Source organism: Myotis brandtii, unplaced genomic scaffold, assembly GCF_000412655.1.
Source record: "Myotis brandtii unplaced genomic scaffold, ASM41265v1 scaffold39, whole genome shotgun sequence".
Classification (NCBI taxonomy): domain Eukaryota; kingdom Metazoa; phylum Chordata; class Mammalia; order Chiroptera; family Vespertilionidae; genus Myotis; species Myotis brandtii.
In genome coordinates, this window is record NW_005364953.1 from 1,919,506 (window position 1) to 1,943,462 (window position 23,957).

Sequence of the window (23,957 nt, forward strand, 5' to 3'; positions counted from 1 at the left end):
TCAATAAAGAAAACATTTTAAAAAAAGAAGAGTTCATTTTAAAGAGCAGGTAGATAGGATGGCTAGAGATGGGAGGCTGGGGGAAGCTGGAATGGATAGACTAAATGGTCTATTGAGACCTCTACTCTATCATTCTGTTAGTAGTCATTGATGTTAATGTTCTTGGACCATTCTGTATGAATAAGACAAATTGTAACAGATCCACAGATTGATCATTCAACAATCTGAGGCCTATTTTGCAAGATGAAGCTTAAGTTCTCTTTTATTTATCCCTTGGGTACATGGATAATTCAAAGGCAAGTACTAGACATATCTGTTTAGTATGTCTAGCTAATTGTTCAGTTTGATTTTAACATTATATAATCACCACTCTAGCTTTGTCTGAGGCTTTACACTTCTCTTTTTGTCACAAATCACAAAATTACCAGATATCATACATTAAATGCAAGGCTCAGAGATCAGAACAACTGACTATTGTGGCTGTGTCCCTGACACACTCCATTCTAGTAGGAGAAAGAGAATAAACTAATATTTAGTGAACACTTACTATGTGCCAGACACTGTTAAGAACTTTCACATAAATAATCTGAAGCTTGTTCTAGATTGGGAACAGGGTTGATCTATTCAGAGACTAAATAGTGCATGGGAGAAGAGGAAACGGAAGGTGTTGCATCTGGGAATCAATAAATCCAACAACAAAATATTAATCCAAGAAATACCAGCAGAATACCAGAGGGGTTTACCTTCCATAAGGACACCAATATTATCAGCCAGCTGAAGTCAGACTATCAAGAGGCTCAGGGAATGATGCATGTTTTTAGAAATGATCACAACAGCAGTATTTACAAGCTACATTGAGTTTGCTTGGCACTACAGAGTAGGGGAGTTTGGGGTTGGACCAACAAACACACTTGTACCCATCCAGCTGTGCCCACACATCTGCTACCAATAGATAACCTTTTCTCTGGTCCTGGGGCACAGGGTGATCACACACCATTTCCTGCAAAGAATTCTCCTCTGTCTTACTCTGGGGACTATGGCAGAAGTTTGGGGAGGATGTTTTGTGTATCGTCTGGCATTCAAGTGACAAGTTAATGCCCAAAGCTTGGAGCCATGGGAGGTTTGTCCAAGTGCCTGACCTAGAAGGGCCATGGCTTTACTTCTTTTCTAATTAGGATAATTAACCTCCCCTGCTCGTTCATTCTAGTCCAATCCAAAAAGCTCAAATTAAAATGGCACAGGGGACTGTCAGGCTCTAGAGACAGGAAACAGTTTACAAGCTTTTTATCTCCAATGTAGCCATCATCAAGGCAAAATCAGGATACAGTTCTCACAGCACCTTTACCTTTGAAACAACCTTGGGATGCCTTGAGGGCCATCTTCAGAATTTTCATCAATGTAAATATCCCATCGGCTCTACATAGAACTTGCTGACTAAATTGGGGTTGGGGTGTGTGTGGAGAGGGGGATATTAATAGGATAGCATTTCTCTTTGTATTGTCTTATTGGCTTTGTGGTTAGTTCAAAACGATGAAAAATTGGATGGCTTCAAGTTGGTAGGATTTGATGTGGTATTTATGAAATTTATTCTCTGGCAACAACCACTGGAGGCAAAAATTGTGGAGCATTTCAAAACCTGGACTTGAATAGAGTTTCACATAGGACAAAGACACAAGTAAGGGGCAACAATACTGCAGTTCTTCTTCTTATGTTTTAACTTCCCGTTCCCCATGTCTGAGCAGGTTTGAGAGTTTCCCATCAGGTATCTACAGTCTCCATGATGCTTAGGCAGACAAGACTGGGTACAGTCCTTTGGATCTTTGTTGCTCTTTGCTACAGGATTCAGTCCAAGGTCTTCCCTACATGCAGCCCTGCATAACTGTATGCTCTATAGTTTCCCTGCCAAGTATTGTTTGGCCACAGTCCCTTGTGAGCCTCTATGGCTGATAGGAAAGGCAAGACAACAGAGTAATAGATATGGTTAGGCTGCCCATTTTGACTGAGTATTAGAGAGTTTCTTACAGCCCAGTAATGCTAGAATTTTCATGGGTCCATCTTTTTTAGAGCCTTGGAATATCCCCAGTAACTGAGGACTCTGGCTTGCTACTCAGTATGTCATAGAACCACCAACAAAAATAGCTTAGCATATTGTCAAGAGGCTTGTCCTGGGCCTAGGTTGAGCAAATGAGTCACTCTCCTAGCCCTACACTGTTCACTTCCCATCTATAACCTTCATTGAAGCCTGGGCTTTCCCTCTTTCTGAATCACCCACTGTGTTAACAGGCTAAACTGTGTTAACTTCTAGTTCTCAGTAGATATATAATAATGACCAAACTAGTGCTTCTTAAATTTTGATGTGCCGTGAATCACCTGGAGAGCTTGTTAAAATACAGGTTCTCTTTCATTTAAGTCTGGGGTGGAACCTGACAGTCTGCATTTCTAATAAGCAGTGTTGGTGATGCCAATGCCACTGATTCATGGACCACACTTAAGTAGCAAAGCATCTTAAGGATCTGTTTGTATAATTGTTATGTTAATCCAGGGACAACACTTAAAGTAGCAAGAACATATACCATCTTTCTGAATGAGTTAAACCCAACTGCGCTGCTCAGAGTAAGAGTTTGTGACACAACAACCTCTCTTCTTAGCAGTTAGCAATATTGTCCTTTTATATGGAGGCTAAAGTAATCCTTTCATGTAACCAGAGCTGTGCAGACGGTGTGGAAAATGTGGACCTTGGCATAGACTATCTTTCTTGGGATCTGGGTTACTTGAATAAGCTTTCCTGAGCACCTGCCCTGCTTCCTGAAGCCAATCATGCAGGCCAAACTCATTTTGCGTCCAGCCACTCCATTCATTGAATTTACTTTCACAGCAGCTCTCCGTGGCTGCTGCTGCTACATCACTCATGCTATGATCTGCATCAGTGGTTAAGACAATGGAAGCAGCTACATCATCCAAGGCACAATCCACTTATTTCATGCTGGAAAAAACAACCTTCTATCCAAGTGGGGCCAGCTAAGCTGGGAAATTGCCACAGCTTTAAGGTTATATAAAAAATTATGCCTTTTTCACTATTTAGCTCCTCAGTGGAGAGCAATGTACTCCTTAAGGGGGCCCCTGATGTTGTTAGCACATCAATGTTGTGCTGGACAGAGTAAGCCTATTTCTCTTCTCAGGTATGAGGTATATACCAGTAACATCTGGGGTTGTTAAAACATAAATTTGATAGAGAAATTCACTCCTACAGTAATTCCTGAATCCTTTTATCTTCGGCATTTCTGCTGATTGTATTCTTTTCTCAAAATAAACCTTAAAGAACATTTGTGTTTTGTTTAGAGGATGCTCTGCTGCATTGATATTTATAGAGCTAAACACATCAGATGGGAAGGTTCCCCTAAGAAGATTCCAGGCCATTATGATTATGTGGTTTCAATCTAAAATATAAACATGTTTTATGGCCTAAGGGGGTTGTCAAACAGTATTTTAAAACACACTGGCAAATTTGAGATGGTTTTAAAAGTAGACCTATTTACAGATTCAGAATAGTCTCACACCTACACTTCCCAGGGGCTTTGTGGGAACAAATCTTGCTGGAGTGGTTCATTGCAGGCTCTGGTCCATTTCTTGAGTGGGGTCTCCCAGCTAAATAAATATCCGTCATTAATGTTTTCCCTCTTGTCCACTGCCTCTGCCATCCTAAACTGATTACTTAACTCTCTTGGAGAACTTAATAAATACTTCTATATGCATAGGACCCTCTCCTTCAAAATGATACATAAGACCATAGCACATTGGCAGTGGGATCAAATTTCCAGCTGAGAGGAACTCACTTAACCATTTTGTTCACCAAAATGTTGAGCATTTTGCCTGAATGAGCACAGAAGCTTTCTGGGCACGGTCAACTAGTCCCTACACCAATCCAGTCATTATGAAGACTAGCTACATGGTAACTAATTAGATTTATTTTATTCAAATAAATTCCTAGCCAGTGCAGTTTCCCAGCAGTCCATACCTGTAGTAGGCATCTTAACTCTAAGTGACTCAGGGCTCTCTCTCTGTAAACCTCCCAGATTCTAGTTTGCAGAAGCACTCTTGAACTCAGTTGTAGCCATGTGGATGTTTGTCCTTTGCAGCTAATTAGCTCAGTTGGGTACATCTTCTGGCTAAATTAAGCCAAGGTCATAATTTTGATGGCTGGTAGGGCCAGTTAGCTTCCTTTGAGTCCACGGGTCTAGACTCCATCTTGTCCAGCCAACGTTCTTAGTAATCTGTGGCATTGGTGGCTGAGCCTAATGGTGGGGCTGACCTTGTTTACATCTCTTTGCTTCATGCCCATAAATCTAGCCAAAGTGTCAATTTCCAAGTGAAACACTAATTAGAAACAATGAGGGAACATAAGCAGAAACTTTTAGGAAGATGTTTTCTCTATTTTTCCTTTCAGATTTTCTTTCCTTTCCTCTAGTCCTGGCTTCCATTTTTCTATTATCAGACTAGAATGTTCTTGATCCACCTTCCTAACAGTACTTATTTATACAATCTTCAAGGGACCCTTCAAAATAGAATATAAAAGAAACTGAGTTCCAGAATTGGAAAGGAACAACCAACCATAAGCTTACCCAGTTTAATAAGTTCCTTAAGACTTTCCTCTAAAGTAAATCCTGGATTGAAAGCAAGTTGAAATATTTCTAATCCCTCCTTTGAACTTTATCCTATGGGCAAATAAAAACTTTTGAAGATTTTTGAGAATGAGCGTGGCTATTATATAATCAAAAGAGTGACAAAGTTAAAGATGGTGTTCATGAACAGCTGGGACTGTTGCAATAGCCCAAGTAAATACCAATAATAAATTTAAAATAGCTGGTAGTAAACTTGGAATGTAAAGAAAGGGAAAGACACAGAAAAGATTAATTAATTTGACTTTGTTTTGCTTAGAGTAATGGAAGAGTCAAAGATAATGTTCAGATTTTAAAATTAGGAAATTTGACAGAAATAGGGAAGTCAGAAAAAAAAAACAGCTGCTGCCCTAGCTGGTTTAGTTCAGTGGACAGAGCATCGGCCTGCGGACTGAAGGGTCCCGGGTTCAATTCGGTCAAGGGCACACACCTGGGTTGCAGGTTCGATCCCCAGTAGGGGGCATACAGGAGAAATAAATTTTTAGAAAAACAGCTGCTTTGGAGGCAGGGGGCATCTGAGACAGTGTGAGAAATAAATAAGAACACAAGCAATGATAAAACTTGTCCAGTCTAATAACTCCAGCTCAATTCCAGAAATGATGATTAACTGATGAGAGATATGCCATTATCTAGAGAACCCTGACTTTGTTTTGGGTAAGCACTCACTTACAGTTGATTATAAGACATGCTTCCCAGTGGGCCTGAAAAATCCTGGGATGTCTTCAGGTAGTTAGGCAAACAACACTGCATTTTAGATCCCTCCATGTCATCAAAAAACACATAGAAAAATGTATGATGCCATCTTTCCTGGGCAACAGCACATATCCAACCAGACCTGGGTGTAGATCCTAGGTCCAAAAGTTACTAGTATGTGCTATAATTCATAAACATGTGCCTCTATGTGGCTCAATTTCCTCATCTGTTAATTGGGGATAACTACCTATGCTTGGGATTGGTGGGAGGATTAAATGTAATAATGTGTCTAAACGCTTAACATAGTACTCAGCCCTAGGAGGCATTCAACAAATATTAGTTTATACTCCTATTGCAAACTTGACAGTGAAAGGACAAGCAGTTCAATTTAAAATCTGAGTGATGAAAAATTTACACATGACAATACTAGTATAAAAGAAGAATCTTATTCAAACAATGATTTAAAGATTGCATACAACCATAACCCCTGAGAGATAGTGGCCTCTCTCTGTAGCTTAAAATTCTCAGGATAATAGAGAACAGGTGTGAGAGCTTGGAACCTTCATTTCCCACCATTTCAATTAGGGTGATCTGTTTGGTGAGATTTGTTTGGAACTGAGATTTAATAAAAAGGGAGGTTTATGGGATAGGGTGAGGCTTTTCCAGCTGTGTAGGGCAGCCAGAGTACATCACTAGAGACTGAGGAAGTGCCCTGCCCAAAAACTATGTGATTAGGCAGAATGAACCAAGCCATGGACTTCAAAGGTTATGTAGATTAGAGTGAACCCCAATATCAAATTGGAGTCCCAGCTAGATTTGAGGGAAAATATATGCTCTAATATACAAACTTACTTGTGGAATCACTGGCTCCTCCATGCAAAGGTATTGAAGGAAGTCACAGAAGCCTTGAAGACAAAGCTACAAGGGGATCCATCATGATTTTCCTGTTGGATTTTAACTTTTACTCAATACCAAAATGGATATTTATCCATAAAACACAACAGAAATGTCATTTTAATTCATATTGAAACTTAATACAAGAAAAGGGTTGTGGTCATGATCAGGTTGGGACCTACCACTGTCTCTCTCTGGACTTCAGTTTCTAATTCGTACAATAAAGAGACTGGAGCCATCATGAAATTCTGGCTCTCATATTTGAGAATTCTAAGATACATAGTAGAACTCTGTCCACCTCAGACAACCTAACTTCTCTGCAGCTCAGGCAATATTCAGCCACTCTTCCTGGAGCCCAAGGCCTGCACAAAATGAAACATTAACCTGTAAACCTCCTTCATACTGCTAAACCCATTCTCATGTACCCATTTAAAAAAAACTCAATTGAAAGAAAACAACTATTCAAAGTGCATTGATCTTGGTAGTGTTTTCATGTGTGTGTTTCTTTTTTTTAGTGTGGGGAGGACACATGAAAATTCTTATTTACCTTGTAAGTTTTGCATATTCTACTTTGAGTGTTCCCCAAGCAGTTTTTAGACCACAGAGTTAAGTCAAGGAAACTTTTTCCTCAAGGGAAAAATGTGTTCTCTGTTGTCCTCAGGAATATATCTTTAACCCCTCTGTATCCTCTAGGCCAGTGATGGTGAACCTATGACACGCGTGTCAGAGGTGACACGCGAACTCATTTTTTTGGTTGATTTTTCTTTGTTAAATGGCATTTAAATATATGAAATAAATATCAAAAATATAAGTCTTTGTTTTACTATGGTTGCAAATATCAAAAAATTTCTATATGTGACACGGCACCAGAGTTAAGTTAGGGTTTTTCAAAATGCTGACACGCCGAGCTCAAAAGGTTCACCATCACTGCCCTAGGTAGTACCCTTGCTGGTAAACTCTCTTTTGGCTTATTCCCAACGAAAAGGCAACTCAAGGTAAAAACCATTCCACTGAACCCTGGGCCTCCCAAGGGGAACACAACCCACTAGCTCCATAATGGCACTGATCTCCGCCACGTGGTATTTTGTGGAAGAGCCACACTCAAGGGGCCAAAGACCCGCATGTGGCTCGAGAGCCGCAGTTTGCCAACCACTGCTCTAGGCAAAAGCTTGAACTTAATATTACCTTTGACAGCCTTCCAATAGTATCAGAATCAAGAAGTCTCAGCACTTGAGCAGGCAAAGAAAGCCACAGTCCTCTGCAATCAGATCCAGAACCCTTTCATTTTTGACATAAATTCACCCCCACTTTCCACTCCCTTTTCTTTTTTGCTGGTATCCATTATCCATGCCTCATACCCAAAACTCAGAGATATTAAGAAGTTTGGTTTAGCCTTGCTTTCTCAAAATTGAGAATGCTGAAGAACATTTCCAGATAAGTCAGTTTCCTAAAGAGAAGTCTTTAGCTTAATGGAACACAAGCACATGTTTTCTGAGCTCAAGTCCCACCTCAGTCAATTCACTTTACTATTCCATAGGCATAGGCCACAATGTAAACTACTTTATACAAAGGGAAGCCCAAGATGTTGATGCTCAATGCAAAATATACCCACTTCTGGGAGGTGATTCAAAGTTCATCTCCTGCTGGAGGAGAGGTAGCAGGGTGAAAGATCACCTTCTTAATTGTGGTCACTAGGTTCTATTTGGAATAAATTGGACCTTGGACAAAGACATATATAGCTAATAGGTATCCTTCTTCCTCCAAACTATAATTGGGGCCTTTTAAAAATCATGCATAAAGACTTCCCCAACACCACCACCACACAACCAGAGCTGGCAAGAGAATTATTTCTTTGGTTGAAATCTATAGTAAACTCTCTCCCTCAGGTGCCCATAAAGTGCCTGCTAACAACCAAGCCACTCAGCACTTGCTTGGCTAGGAGACTCAGTCATGTGATCAGTGCTGGGAATTACTAATTTCAAGGGGATTAAAAGCCAAGTGAGGAAATGTTATATAAGAAACCCAATTAATGGACATGGTCAATCATCACATGACATATATTAAGTGTGCAGCAGTCCACAGAGCAACTTTGAGATGGCTCAAACCCTGTGTAAGTTTGATTTTATGTAGTCTTATCTCCGACAATTATGTAGATACCAAACAGAAACACAAAGGATTTGTGCACACGCATTGTAGTATTTCCTTTAATCCAAATTCCAGTTGCTTTAAGTTGTTTTTATTTTTATATAAGACCTTGTCTGATTGAGGATCAGAAGGCTTGACTATTCTGTTTTTCCCAGACGTTAATCAAATCTACTCCAGATGGTCTTCTATATTTCCTTTCAGCTGACAATGCAAAGCAAGTTTACTTTCACTCAACAAAACTGACATATCTATTTGGGCATACTTTCTCAGCTTATGGTAAGGAGAATGGAGCTACATAATTCACCAGCAGGGAAACAAAGTTCATAATGAAGAACAGGATGAAAGAGAAACATGAAAAAGGCAGGATTACATGAACTGCCAGCTTCAGAGCCAACTTTAAACTTGATGAGTATTCAGTAGTTGCCTCCTCAAGTGGGATATTTGGATAACAGAATACCTCAAGATGTCAAACAATTCTCTTCATTACCATTTTCTCTGGTTTCTCTATTAAAGTTTGTCCCTTTACTTGATTTTAAGACATGGAGGTGGTCACAACTGAAGCACAATGGACAGTCATGAACAGTCTAGTATGAGTAGAGGGTTCAATTTAGAGTGAGGAAGGATTTGTATTAAAGAGAGGAAAAGGCACAGAACTCAGACACTGGGGGTACCACCTTCTGTTCACAGATTTAATAAATTAGCTAAGGTCCCAGCTTAATAATGGTGCTGCAAAGAAGAGATTTGCAGAGGGTATGCTCTTAATTAAATGGAAACTTAAACAAACACAATTATGAAGAATGAAGGCCTCAGGGAAATCTTAAATTTGCTCAGGGTAAATTGAGCTGGGTGCAAGTGAATATTTATTTTTATCCTGTTCCATAAAAGCCACAGACTAACATCATATGCAAACACAGAGGGGTCCTTGATCTTCCCATTTCAAGCTCCTCATACACAGAAGTGTTTCTTCATTAGCATCTCAAATTTGGGCAATCACTATATTGATTTTGGTGGAAATCAAATGTTTTCAAATCAAGTTAAAATGAAAACAAACAACAAACCAACAAAATGCGAATTCAAATATGCTATGGGAATCTTTCTATTAAATTATTTTTAAAGAAAAGTATACTTTATAACATGAATAATCATATCCTGAAGTATCAGATTTGAGCTCAGATTTTTTATTATCAAGTATGGCAAAATATAACATGAAATAACTGAATGGAGCTAATCTCTCTTTCCTCTGCCTCTATTTTTTGCTCTTCACTTGTCTCAGAAACCACCTTCATATCCATATATATCTTCCTCTTTCACTTACTTTGCCACAATATACAAGAGAAATTTATCTGAAATCCCATAGAGACCAAAGAAGTGAGAAATGGTTCACATAAGTTTTGAGTTTAAAACCCAGGTGAGCACTAGAATAAGTGCAGAAGAGAAATTTTCATTTGCCTCCTAATTCTCACAATTTTTGATGAACAGGAATATTAATTTCATAAAATATTTAACTTCTGTTAATCAAAATGTATCTCAAGCAATATTAAATGTCAAGTAAACTGAATTAAAATATGTGACTATATTACACAATATAATTAATAAAGTTTCTTATAAATCAGTAAGAACAATATTAACATCACAATAGAAATGTGGACAAATGAAACAAACAGGGAATTCTCAAAATAAGGAGTAAAATTGGACACAAAAATGAAAAACTCACTAACTTTACTAATAATCAAAGAAATGCTGGCAAAAAGGAATCTTTCTATATTTCCCTAGAAAATGGGCAAATATATTATTCAATGAGAGTAGAGAGACAAGTACTCTCTTATTCTGCTGATGGGAACATAAAGTGGTACAACCTTTCTGAAGGGCAATTTGGCAATATGTATCAAAAGCCTTAAAATATTCATAAATGTTTGGCCTGATATTCCTATCTCCAGGCATTTATCCTATGGAAATTATAGAGATATTGTATGAGTGTTGTCATCACAGCATTTTTCACAATAGAAAGAAATTGGGAATAATTAAAATGTTCATGTTGGAGAATGGTTATATAAATTACAGTATTTGTACAGGATGGAATGTTATGTAGCCATTAAAATCATGTTTGAAAACATTTAATAATCTAAGAAAATGTTCAAGATATAATGTTAGATTTCTAAAGACAGGACACAAATAGTATAATTCATTTTCCAAAAAAGTATGCAGTTTATTTATACAAAATAGAATGAAAAGGAATACATCAAATGTTAACAGTGATTATTCAGAGGAATAGAGTCACCTATATTTTGTAATACTTTTGTGTCTTCTTGAATGTCTAAAATGAGCACATATTAATTTATACTTAAAAAGAAAAACACAGGTGCTATTTCAGAAGAAGAAAGCTATTTGTAAAGTGCTTTGAGGACTTTAGGGTCTCCTTCCCATATAATCAATGTTTCCAGATTCCTCATTTACCACAAAAGAAGTGTTTTGTAACCCTAGCCAGTACTTTCCACTCTTGCCTCTGTGCCTTTGTTTGCTTATTTCTGGACTAGAGGCCCGGTGCATGAAATTTGTGCAGGGGGGGGGGAGGTCCCTCATCCCAGCCTGCACCCTCTCCAATCTGGGACCCCTCAGGGGATGTCCAACTGCTGGTTTAGGCCCGATGTGGAATCGGGCCTAAACCAGCAGTCGGACATCCCTCTCACAATCCGGGAATGCTGGCTCCCAACCGCTCGCCTGCCTGCCAGCCTGATCACCCTCTAACCACTCCACTGCCAGCCTGATCGATGCCTAACTGCTCCCCTGCCAGCCCAATTGCCCCCAACCATCCTCCCCTGCCAGCCCGGTTGCCCCCAACTGCCCACCCCTAGAGGCCTGGGCCCCCCCAACTGCCCACTTGTGCAGGCCTGGTCACCCCCAACTGCCCTCCCCTGCAGGCCTGGTCCCCCCCAACTGCCCTCCCCTACTGGCCTGATTGCCCACAACTACCCTCTCCTGCTGGCCATCCTGTGGCAGCCATCCTTGACCACATGGGGACGGCCATTGTGTGTGACGGTGTGAGGGTCAATTTGCATATTACCTCTTTATTATATAGGATGGTATATAACCCTTCTCAAATCACTTTTCTCACACAGCACCTTTCTTCCAATCATGAAGGAAACAGACCTGCTTCTATATACCTCACTTATATTGGGTAGCCATTAGAATAGATGAGGGGTTCTCAACACTGATTATACATGAGAATCACCCAGGGAATGTAAGATAAAAGAAAACAAAGCCCAGAAAACACTTCTAGTGATTCTGATTTAATTGGTCCAGGCTGAGGCTTAGACATTAATTTTAAAAGCTCTCAAGGTGATTATAAGGTACAACCAGAGTTGAGAACCACAGAGTTAAGTGAAAACACAGAAAAATAGAGCAATACTTTTTTTCATCTGTATTCATTTGAGTGATATAGGCAGGATGGACACTAATAACCTTCTGGGCACCTGTTTTACACTGACTCCTGAGATATACACAAGCTACCAACTATTCCTTTGTTAAATGCCATACCCTAAAGACCATAAAGCACTTCATCATCAACTTCCACATTCATCATATGAATGACCCCATAAAATGGAAAGATCCCCAAAACAATGTTCAACATCCCCTTTTTCTTTCCTTCCAAACTTGCTTGTGTTAAGGCCACTGCTAAAATCCAACTGCTTCAGCTGAAAGTGTAACACACCAAGCCATTAACCATTCTTATGCTTGGCACCTGGCAAATGACAGACTGCTGAGAGAATGGGACATAGGACAGGGAAATTTTGATGTGGGGAAGAAGGAAAGAAAAAGCAGGAAGTGGTGATGGTAGGTCTAGTTGGGGTACTGAGTATATAGGGAACATCATTATCTGCTGTAGCATCAAGAAGATGAAAGTGCACACAAAGAGACAAGCTCTGTCCACTTTATAACATTGCCAAGGGGCATCCTGAAATGAGACCTATAAAATAGGTTGGGCAGCATGAAGTTCTTGAAAGAGCACTAACTTGGAAGTGAAGAGACTTGTTTCCAGGATGGGGACTACATCCTCTGAGTGTTGTGCAAGGTTACACTTGCACAACCCTCAGAAAGTACTTTCTTGAGAGGGTGGGGGAAGTGGTTCATGAGCAACAATAGGTAGTGCTAACCCTGCTGGAAGATGCAAAGTGTCAAAGAGTACAAAGTTTCAGTTATGTCAAGTGAAGAAGTTCTGGAGATCTAATGTACATCACAGTAATGATAGTTAATACTGTATTGTATATTTGAAATTTACTAAGAGGGTAAATATTAACTGTTCTCACAAAAAAAGAGAATAAAATGATAACTATGTGAAGTGATGGATATACTCATTAGCTTCATTGTGGTGATCATTTCACAATGTATATGTATGTCAAATCATTAAGTTGTACAACTTAAATATATACAACTAGAGGCCCGGTGCATGAAATTCATGCATGGGGGTGGATGGTCTCTCAGCTCGGCCTGCACCCTCTCCAATCCAGGACCCCCTTCAGGGATGTCCACCTGCCAGCTTAGGCCTGAACTCCCTGGGGATCGGGCCTAAGCTGGCAGTCAGACATCCCTCTTGCAGTCCGGGACCCCTCGCTCCTTACTTTCCTGCCTGGCCTCTAACCACCTGTGCCTGCCTGATCGCCCCTAACCACCTCTGGCTGCCTGCCTGATTGCCCCTAAGTGCTCCCCTGCTGGCCTGATCTCCCCTAACCGCCTCTGCCTCGCCCCACACCTGGGACCCAGGATTCCCTCCTCCAGCCAGTCGCAGGCACCTGAGACCCAGGCTTCCCTCCCTCTGGCCAGCTGCAGGCACGCAGGACCAGGGCCTGCTTCACCCAGGCCGGCCACAGCTGCAGGGGACCATGGGCAGGCGGCTTCGCCCAGGGCCACAGCCACAGGTGCCCAGGACCATGGGGCAGGCAGCTTGTCCCTCTCCCAGGCTGCAGCCTAACTGGTCCCTATTCTTCTCTCAAGAGCTCATTTGTGCCTAGCTGGTCCCCATTCCTCTCTTATAAGCTCATTTGTGCCTGACTGGTCCCCATTCCTCTCTCACAAGCTCATTTGTGCCTGTCTGGTCCCCATTCCTCTCTCACAAGCTCATTTGTGCCTGGCTGGTCTCCCAGTGTTGAGTGTCTGAGCATTTACAGTGTGATGGTGTGAGGGCATGATGACATGAGGGCGTGATGACCATTTGCATATTAGCTCTTTATTATATAGGATTCCTTTTATATCTCAACACAGTTGGGAAAAAACAAACAAAAAATTTTTTGTGCCCTAGGTGCTTCTCTCCCCTCACCCTAGTCCCAGCCCTGCTTCCTTAGTTTTGCATCTGACTCTGAACTAGCTGTGTGATCTTGACCAAGTCACTTCTCCTCTCTAAATGTCTACCCCCTAAACCACAGCAGCTCCACTTTTATCTATCTCATAGATCGGGCTTCCATAAAAATTTCATTTGAAAAAAGGGTTCCAGAGCTTTAAAAATTCTATCCTGCTACTCTGAGTCATCTGTGAGAGTCCTTCTAGCCTGTAATGCTGTGTGATTCTATGATTGAAAAGTACAGACCATAAGAATTTTCATGGGCCAATTTGAGCCTTTCTTTTTCAACCTGCAAACACTGAAAAGGCAGTTTCTAGCACAGGTCAAAGGGACAAATATTGACCTGCCCTTTGAATATTCCTGTTCATCAACTTGCCTCTCTAGAGAATTTTCAGAGGGTCAGCAATCTCTTTTTAGGCTTTGTGGAAAATTCTCTGAAAATCCCAGGCAGGCACAGACTGCTATAAATGTCAACACTCACAAGAAACCCATTTGTTAATATGAGAGACCCCCATCATTTGGGGAACTGCTAGAAACCATGTCAAAATTACAGATGGTGTGGCTCTGAGAGATCTGATAGAGGTTCATGAGCAACAATAGGTAATGCTAACCCTGCTGGAAGATGCAAAGTAGAAAGAAGAAAATTATCCTCAACTGCATTTCCTTAGGTGTCTTCATTACAAACTTCCATATGTCAATAATCTGTGTCTTCAGATCAAATACTAAATTTTCTCAGCATGTTACAGTGTTTATTTTGTTTGTACATTGAGCAAAATCCTAGCCTTCTTTCCCACTGTGAAAATGGTTTTGACAATTATAGATGTGAGATCTTTCTGTATGTTTCCATCCTTGTCATGAGGTCAACCTAACAGCCACAGATTAAATCCCCTGGAAGCAGATTCTGAGATGGAGATTTGAATGCAAAAGTTTACTGGGGAGTAGTACTCTCATTATTGACACTTGTTGGAGGAAAATAAGAAAGCGGGTTTGGGCAGAAGAAGATACGCTGTGGTGCAGTTATAACAAGACCTCAGCCTACCCTTAAAAGAGCTTTGAAGTTGAGTTAGAGTCACCCCATTTGGGGTAAAAGGGTTGTGCTTTTATTCTCCATATAACCAATTATTAGATACTGGCTGACCTTGGAAGCAAGTATAACCTTGAGCTAGGCAGCACTCTTCAGCCAACAATTATCCCAGAAGCTGGAAAAATAAGTCTTTTGGTGCTAAAGGGGGACTTGGGTGATACAGCAGAAGTATCCTTACACTAGCCTTTACCCAGATGGCACCCTTGTTTAGCAAGAATTGCTTGACAACCATCCAGTAGGATTGGATTGGTCATAGTTGCAGCCCAGTTCTTCACCCATAATCACCTTGCCACTCTTCTATTGTCAGGCTCTTATATTATCTTGGTTGAATGCAGATTACAATATAGCATTCACCCAGTTAATTATGTAGTAACTCCCATTCTTTAAGACATGGATGAAAAAGAAGGTGGATAACAACAGTGGTCTGAAATCAGGATGAGAAAATTTGCTGCTTGAATAAAAGTAACTTTCAGTACTGCATAGTTGGACATGTTAAAGTTCACTCAGAGTGAAGGACAATTCTGAAGCTACTAAAAGAGCAAACTTACTTTAACAAAGCCAAAAAAAAGGAGGTGCTACACACTTCACCTCCTATAAGCACCAATGCCTGCTTTTGCTCTTTCTCCAGAGACAAACTTTTCTTTCCTTTTTTCTCCCTCAAACTAATATTTATTCTCTTTGGTCAGCTGCAACAGGGAATAGTCAAAGTATAATAAATTAGGCACAAATACAAGCTTTTGTTGGATTGTTCACTGACATGTATTGAATTGAGGTGACCACTGCCCCTAGGGTTCTCAAGTACACAGCCACATACTCAAGAAGACACATAGAAACTGCATGGTAAAAGATACTGCAGTATTAAGCCACAGTTGTGACTTGCTCAGAAATGTGAGCAAGTCTCATAGTCCAGGAGGCCCCATACCCAAGCTCATTAAGAAAGCAGTGTACTTTTGAATAGGTAATACATTCACATGGTTCAAGGAACAAGTATAAAAAGATCTATAAAATCAGTGTTTAGTAAGAGGCCTCTAATTTGTGGCAGTAGGCAACATATAGAGCTGCACTCATCTACCATCCATGTCTTCTAGGAGCTTATGCTCTGAGAGAACAGCTTGAGTTGTATTTTTTAACCTTTACTGTTTTTATTCTTACAGAAAATGATACTTCCTTCTTGTAAAATAGCCAAACATTACATAAACAAATGACAGTGCAAGTCGAAGTTCTTGGTAATCCTACACCTTAGAGAAAACCACTGCCAATGCTTTCTAATTTTTTCTATATATATACAAATGTGTTTTTTTTTACAAAAAAATGAAATTAAGCTAAACATACTATTTTGTGGCTTTTTTCTATGTAATAATATATTACAGAAATCTTTCTTTTATTATATAGAGATTGAGCTATCTTTTGAACAGCAGTATAGTACTTCATGCGTGTGTAGTATAATTTATTTCTCCAGTTTTATTTTTAATTTTTAAATTTCTGTCATAAGTGCTTTAAATCCATTTCTTCATTGCTTATAATACTTTTATTTTGAAGTTAAATCTCATCTCTGGGGAAATAAATGAGAAATCAATATGGGAAGCTTCATATGAGTAAAGAATCTTCCACAAAGGTCTATGTGTAGCAGGAAGTGCCAGAAAAGGGGACATACAGGTGCAATTGCCTTGAGTAACAAGGAGAATACTGAATAAGTGGGAAAGACCATCTTCCAGATTTGAGCAAATGTGTAAGCAAGGAAGAAGTGAGGATTGGGATAGGGTAAGGAATTAGAAAAGAAGATAAAAGTAGATTGAAATGGAAGAATATATGGAAGAATCTTGATATATGGATGGTGAGTTGTTACAGAGTAGAGGTTTTTACAGTGAGAACTCGCATGCTTTAGTTGAATCCAAGCTTGATATTAATTAAAGATATAATATGGCTATTGAAAAACATTAGCAATCCTAGGCTACTAAAATAACAGTGTATAACAAATCAAGCAATATCTCATTGTCATCCACACTGGTCAGATCACATCTGAATTATCAGGATCAATAAAATATTGACAAATACCCATAAAAGACAGAACAGTGAGGGAACCTATAATCATGTCACAAAAGTAATTGTTGAAGAATTAGGACATGTTTAGCCTGAAGAAAAAGAAGATAAGGATAGATGTTAACTGTTTTTTAAAATGTGAAGTACTGTCACATGGAAGAGGGATTAAACTTGTACCTTTGGCCCCAAAATGGTGGAACTGGACTAAACAGCAGAGATTACAAGAACATAGGTTTTGAATCAACAGACAAAAAACTTTTATTTTGCTAAATGGTCTTTTTAAATGTTTAATTTAAATATATCGAAGATACTGTGTGTAATTTCATTGCCATTATTATTCAGTCAATACTTTCTTCATAAATAGTACAGAAGTAAAATTCAAACTAGTCCTTGGTGAGTTTTCATAAGTTGTTAATTAGTGGTATTCAAAATAATAAGGCCTTATTGTATACTGCTTAAGAAAGATTTTCAAATACTTTAATCTCTTTCTTCCTATGCTTATTTCTTAATCCCATGCTTTGGCCTACCATGTGCCCTCAACTCCCACTGAAGCAAAGAGCACATTGAAAACCCACACAAAAATGTAAATCTGAGAAATAAATATGTGTGGTTGGCTTAAAAAGAGTAAGAATTAACATTTAAAGCAATGGTAATTTACTCTGATCTGTAATTTTGAGCTCCTGTGCTGAAATTGCTATTTGGAAATTACCAAGTGCTTGGGTCTCTTTTGTGATCTTCTTCCTGCATACACCCAGCACACAAAGGAATCATAATGATGACTGAGTCACTGCTGCCATCTCCCTGAAGCATGATCTCCAAATGTCAATACCATTTTCTATGGTGCAGTGGAGAAGATTCCCAACCATAGTCTGCTTACACTACAGGGTGAGCTCAAGACAGCACTGAACCTGGAATATGTTTAAAGGGCTGCACAAGCTTCCTTCATTTTCTACTTCTTTGGCCAAATTGTTATGTTAGACTCAGATCATTTTGGCTTTGCAAATCATCCTCATCACCCACTCCCATTAGTCATTACCTAAATATAAATGGAAAACCATTTAAATTTATGGGAGGAAGGAAGTTGCTTTTGACCATAGCCCAATAAAATGATGTGAGCAGTTGTTTAAATTACGCTTAAATTATGGACTAATAACAGAAGCAAAAATAGAGGAACGATATAAAATAGAGACACAAATAGTCTAAAAGACCAATACATAGAAACCCCTGTAATATTCTGTGATTCATACTTTAAGATATTCTGTTCTTCCCAACTTCTCAAACCCTGACTCCAAAAAGGTTACCAAAAACTCAAGGATCAGATTTTTTTTCTCTTTTCCATTTGGCATAGCTCCAGGGTATTAGTAATTAATGGTTGTCTGATATAAATTAACTAAAAAGAAACCAAGAATCCCTGGTAAATTTAATTTAGAAATGGGAAGAACTCAGGAAGATTTAGTATGATTGAACTTTTTCATCATGTTGTGATCAAAGAATCAGTATATCTTTGTAATAGACCATTTTTGTCAGGTCTTCTTAGGGTTATTTTACTTGAAAGATATAATTTACTTTGTTGGCTTGGTAGCAGTCCATGAGAAAGAAAACTGAGCCTATATAAGGATTAGCTATATTATAATAAGGTTCTATCTCTACTAAAGCTATCTTTATTCTGAAGAATGTTTATGGAAGATGAAAGAAATGAGCTTCAACTACAATAGGGAAGATTGTAGTCAGATATAAGGAAGATCTTGGCATTTACTCTATATATTTTTTTGTTGTTGTTAATCCTCACCCAAGGATATTTTTCCATTGATTTTTAGAGAGAGGGGAAAAGACAGAGAGAGAGAGAAACATCAATATGAGAGAGACACATCAGTTGGTTGCTTCACGCACCCTGACCAGGGCCAGGTATTAAGCCTGCAACTGCAACCGAGGTATGTGCCCTTGACCAGAATTGAACCCAGGACTCTGCAGTCTGCAGACCAATGTTCTATCCACTGAGCAAAACTGGCTAAGGCTCCACAGATATTTTGATAATGCATGTCAATAAAAATAATTCAGCTGTGATTAAGTACAGGCTTGATGAATACCTAGCCTGGTGGCCACAAGTTGTAGAATCTTCCTCCTTTTAAAACAAGATAGAGTTGCCAACTGGAAGGTTAAGGCTGAGGTTATAGCTAAGCCTACTGTCCACAACAGATAAGGTTCACAGAGACCCAATGGACTGTGAATAAAAATTCAATAGAACTTTTAATACCTACAGAAAGACTTTTAAAGGAAAAAAATCATCATGGCTGTCTTTCCTTCATTCAGGATTTTCCATCCTCCAAGCAATTATGGAAGCAGCAGTGCAAAACAACTGGCAAGTGACAGCAAGGTCTGTGGGAAACATAAAGGACGTCCAAGAATTCAGGCGCATCATTGAAGAAATGGACAGGAGACAGGAAAAGCGATACCTGATTGACTGCGAAGTTGAAAGGATTAACACAATTTTGGAACAGGTAAGTGTGAGATTTATTCCACCCCCAGCCAACATGTTAAATCATCAACCTGAGGCAGTTCGCATTTCTGCTAATAAATTAAGTACCCAACCAGACTAAACGTGCCAATGGTTTTTGATAGTCTTTCTAATCCTTTTTTCCTCCCCAGTGGCTGCAGGAAAAGAAAGAAAATCTAAGCTGTTGAAATTTGCATTACCATGATTAATCTGGAGGTCTCTGCAATTTAATGCTACCTATCAAATAAACACATCCTTCCACACCTCTGTTTCATAGATAGCTGAATCTTTCAAAGTAATCCTCTTCCTTTCCTATACCATCCCTATACCATCCTTCCAGCAGGGAACAGACAAGGAATCAGGCAGGGCAAAAGGGCAGGGTTTTTGTTTCAGGAGCCTAATTGCAGTATTCACTAGGTTTCCAAATTTGTGTATATTTTTGCAAACCATCCCTCTTTGGGGGGCAAGGGAGAGAGAGAGAGAGAGAGAGAGAGAGAGAGAGAAGAGGCAAATGTGTATGTAATTTAAGACTATATTTAAGATGGCATATGATTAAAAAAAAGTTCATGGTTTTTAAAATGTGAACAAAGTGAAAAAGATTTAGAAGATTTAGACTAGGGCAAAATCATTATTAAGCTTGGATATTTAAATTTAAGATTAAAATATTAGAAGAAATGTTTTACCTTAAGCCAGATGGATACAATGAAGTAAAGAGTCAAATTGAAATGAGGTGAAAGTGTATTATTTTCCTTAGTAGTTTCATTGCCAGCTAATAACAAAGTGCCTATGCTTCCATAAATAAACAGTAAGGGAAAAATTTCCATTCTAATTTGATCCCCAGTGTACCTGGGGGCAAAAACAGCTTCAGAGATTGGAATTATAGTGAGCAGCCATTGTCTGGGAGAGCTGTTTTATAGCAAATTAAATATTAACAATTTGTCAGATGTGCTTTCATAAGAAGAGAATGGGGAAAAAAAAGAAGAGAAAAGGGAAGGGAGGGGAGGGAGGGAGGGGAGGGGAGGGGAGAAGAGAAAGGAGAGGGGAGGAGTGGGGAGAGGAGGGGAGGAAGACAAAGAGATGAAAGAAAGAAAGAAAGAAAGAAAGAAAGAAGAAAGAAAGAAAGAAAGAAAGAAAGAGAAACCGCTGACTCTGCATTATAGAGATACAAAGCTGTCCCCTTAAAACAGCATCACCTCTAGTGAATCACACCTCACAGAAAATCTAGAGCACTAGCCTGGCTAAATCAAATTTCCCAACTAACATTCTCTTGAGCTATCCAAATGACCCACCCCTCCCTTAAAAAAAAAAAAAACTGCCTTTGATTTTCTTAGATCTTGAAAGTGAAGAATCAGGTCAGTGATGTTGGTGTATGTACTACATGCCCTCTAAAATTTTAGACCAAAATAGCCTTTTAGTGGGTGACCTACTTAATAGCCTACAGCAGAGAAACATCCTCCTTGTGGTACTTTGTTTTCCTTCTTTTGTACTAGTGACTTTGGCTTCCTGAATATCTTACATTTTGTTAAATCTTTTGGGTTTTATAGGACCTTATACTGGAGTCTGGGATTTTTCAGCATGATGTAATAGAAAAAGAAGTGGGTAGAACTCTGAATTCTATATAGCTGTGGGATATTGGGCACTTAAATATCTATGCCTCAGCTGACTCATCTATATAATGGGGAAAATAATATTTGCTCCAACTCACATGGCTGGTATAATTGCTTCAAAAAGCATAAAATGCTATGGAAAATAATCATTATTTCTAAACACTTTTTAGGAAAACCAAAGTAACATTTTTCAAAAATTTTCTCTCTTTTCATGTTTCACTTTCTATCTTCCTTTCTTCTATATGCACATTTACAGTATCCCTCAAAATACAATTTTTAGGAAGCACTTTTTTCAAATAAATGTTTTAGCAAAATCCAGGTAAGGCTAAAAAGATAATTTCACTTATTTTTTCTCTCTTTCAAGAAATTGTCACAAATCTGCCAACTCATGATTGTTTTCACTGCTATTTAAGGAATTTTTACTAGGCCATAATTACTTTGAGGTAAGGGCCATGTTGGTCTTGTTCACTGTTGTATCACCAGTGTCCAACAGGATACCTGGCCCATAGTGTTGGATGGATAGATGGATGGGTAGATAAATGGATAAATGGTTGAATATTGAATAAGTATATTTCAATAAGTTTCACTGTGATTTTACTATGCTTACATCAAGGGGCAAAATAGTACCTGCAGCCACATGATATGATCACTAAAACACACATTTTTCGCAAAAGTTTAAGATGGTGGCTCTCTGCTCAAGCCTATTCTAATGATATTGTAAAATTGCCAAAGTTTAGGAGCACCCAAATACATAAAAAACTCCTGGAAGATACCAAGGGAGAGATCGACAACAATACAATCATAGTAGGGGACTTTAATACACCACTGACATCACTGGATAAATCCTCTAGACAAAAAATCAGCGAAGAAACAGCAATCCTAAATGACTCACTAGATCAGATGGACTTAATTGACATCTTCAGAACACTTCACCCCAAAGCAACAAAATATACGTTCTTCTCAAGTGCTCATGGGACATCTTCAAAAATAGACCACATATTGGGTCACAAACAAAGTCTCCCCAAATTCAAGAAGATTGAAATCATACCAAGCATCTTCTCAGACCACAAGGGCATAATATTAGAAATAAACTACAATAAAAACAACCCAAAATACTCAAACACTTGGAAGCTGAATAGCATGTTATTAAATATTGATTGGGTTACCAATGACATCAAAGAAGAAATTAAAAACATCCTGGAAACTAATGACAATGAAAACACAACAATCCAAAACCTATGGGACACAATGAAAGCAGTCCTGAGAGGGAAGTTTATAGCTCTACAGGCCTACCTCAACAAACAAGAAAAAATGGTAGTAAATCATCTAAATCTACAGCTCAAAGAATTAGAAAGAGAGCAACAAGAAAAGCCCAGAGTGAGCAGAAGGAAGGAGATAATAAAGATTAGAGCAGAAATAAATGACATAGAGACCAAAAAAACAATACAGAAAATCAATGAAACCAAGAGCTGGTTCTTTGAAAGGATAAACAAGATCGACAAACCTCTAGCCAGGCTCACCAAAAAGCAAAGAGAGAGGACCCAAATAAACCAAATCAGAAATGATAGAGGCGAAATAACAACAGACCCCACAGAAATACAAATGATTGTTAAAAAATACTATGAACAACTCTACTCCAACAAACTAGACAACCTGGAGGAAATGGACATATTTCTAGAAAAATACAACATTCCAAAACTTAATCAGGAAGAATCTAAAAATCTCAACAGGCCAATAACTATGGAAGAAATTGAAGCAGTCATCAGAAAGCTTCCAGCAAACAAAAGCCCAGGACCAGACGGCTTCACAGGGGAGTTTTACCAAACATTCAAGGAAGAACTAAAACCTATCCTCCTCAGACTACTACAAAAAATCCAAGAGGAAGGAACACTTCCAAGCTCATTCTATGAAGCCAGCATCACCCTAATACCAAAACCAGGTAAAGACAACACAATGAAAGAGAATTACAGGCCAATATCCCTCATGAACATAGATGCCAAAATCCTCAACAAAATCTTAGCAAATCGGATCCAGCAGTACATCAGAAAGATCATACACCATGACCAAGTAGGATTTATCCCAGGGATGCAAGGATGGTACAATATCCGCAAATCAATCAACGTGATACATCACATAAACAAATTGAAGGAAAAAAACCACATAGTCATATCAATTGATGCAGAAAAAGCATTTGACAAAATTCAACACCCATTTTTGATAAAAACTCTCAGCAAGGTGGGAATAGAAGGATCATACCTCAACATAATAAAAGCCATATATGACAAACCCACAGCCAACATCATACTCAATGGACAAAAACTAACACCATTTCCCCTAAAAACAGGAACAAGACAGGGATGCCCACTCTCACCACTCCTGTTCGACATAGTACTGGAAGTATTAGCCATTGCAATTAGACAAGAAGAAGAAATAAAAGGCATCCAAATTGGAAAAGAGGAAGTAAAACTGTCCTTATTTGCAGATGACATGATATTATACATACAAAACCCTAGAGACTCCATCAAAAAGCTACTAGACTTAATACATGAATTTGGCAATGTAGCAGGATACAAAATTAACCCCAAGAAATCTGAGGCATTTCTATACACCAATAGTGAACTTTCAGAAAGAGAGATTAGAAAAACAATCCCATTTACCATCGCACCAAAAAAATTAAGATACCTAGGAATAAACTTAACTAAAGAGGTAAAAGACCTCTACTCAGAAAACTACAGGACGTTGAAAAAAGAGATAGAGGAAGACATAAACAGATGGAAGAACATACCGTGTTCATGGATTGGTAGAATCAACATCATTAAAATGTCCATACTGCCCAAAGCAATCTATAAATTCAACGCACTTCCCATTAAAATACCAACGGCATATTTCACAGACCTAGAACGAACTCTCCAAAAATTCATCTGGAACAAAAAACGACCCCGAATAGCTGCAGCGATCCTGAGAAAGAACAAAGTAGGTGGGATCTCAATAC

At 38.9% G+C, this 23,957-nt stretch overlaps 1 protein-coding gene across 5 annotated transcripts in view; it reads left to right on the top strand.

The window, feature by feature from the left end:
- The window catches only part of GRIA3 (glutamate receptor, ionotropic, AMPA 3), a 323,974-nt gene that overhangs the window by 138,411 nt on the left and 161,606 nt on the right, over window positions 1-23,957 (top strand). For all 5 annotated transcript variants that reach the window (XR_313960.2, XM_005872700.2, XM_005872698.2 and 2 more), the window contains exon 4: window positions 19,175-19,362. Coding sequence is in view for 4 of the 5 variants with exons in the window: in XM_005872700.2 (XP_005872762.1) it covers window positions 19,175-19,362 (188 nt within the window). In the remaining variant the exon portion in view is untranslated. The remainder of the gene's footprint in view (window positions 1-19,174; window positions 19,363-23,957) is intronic.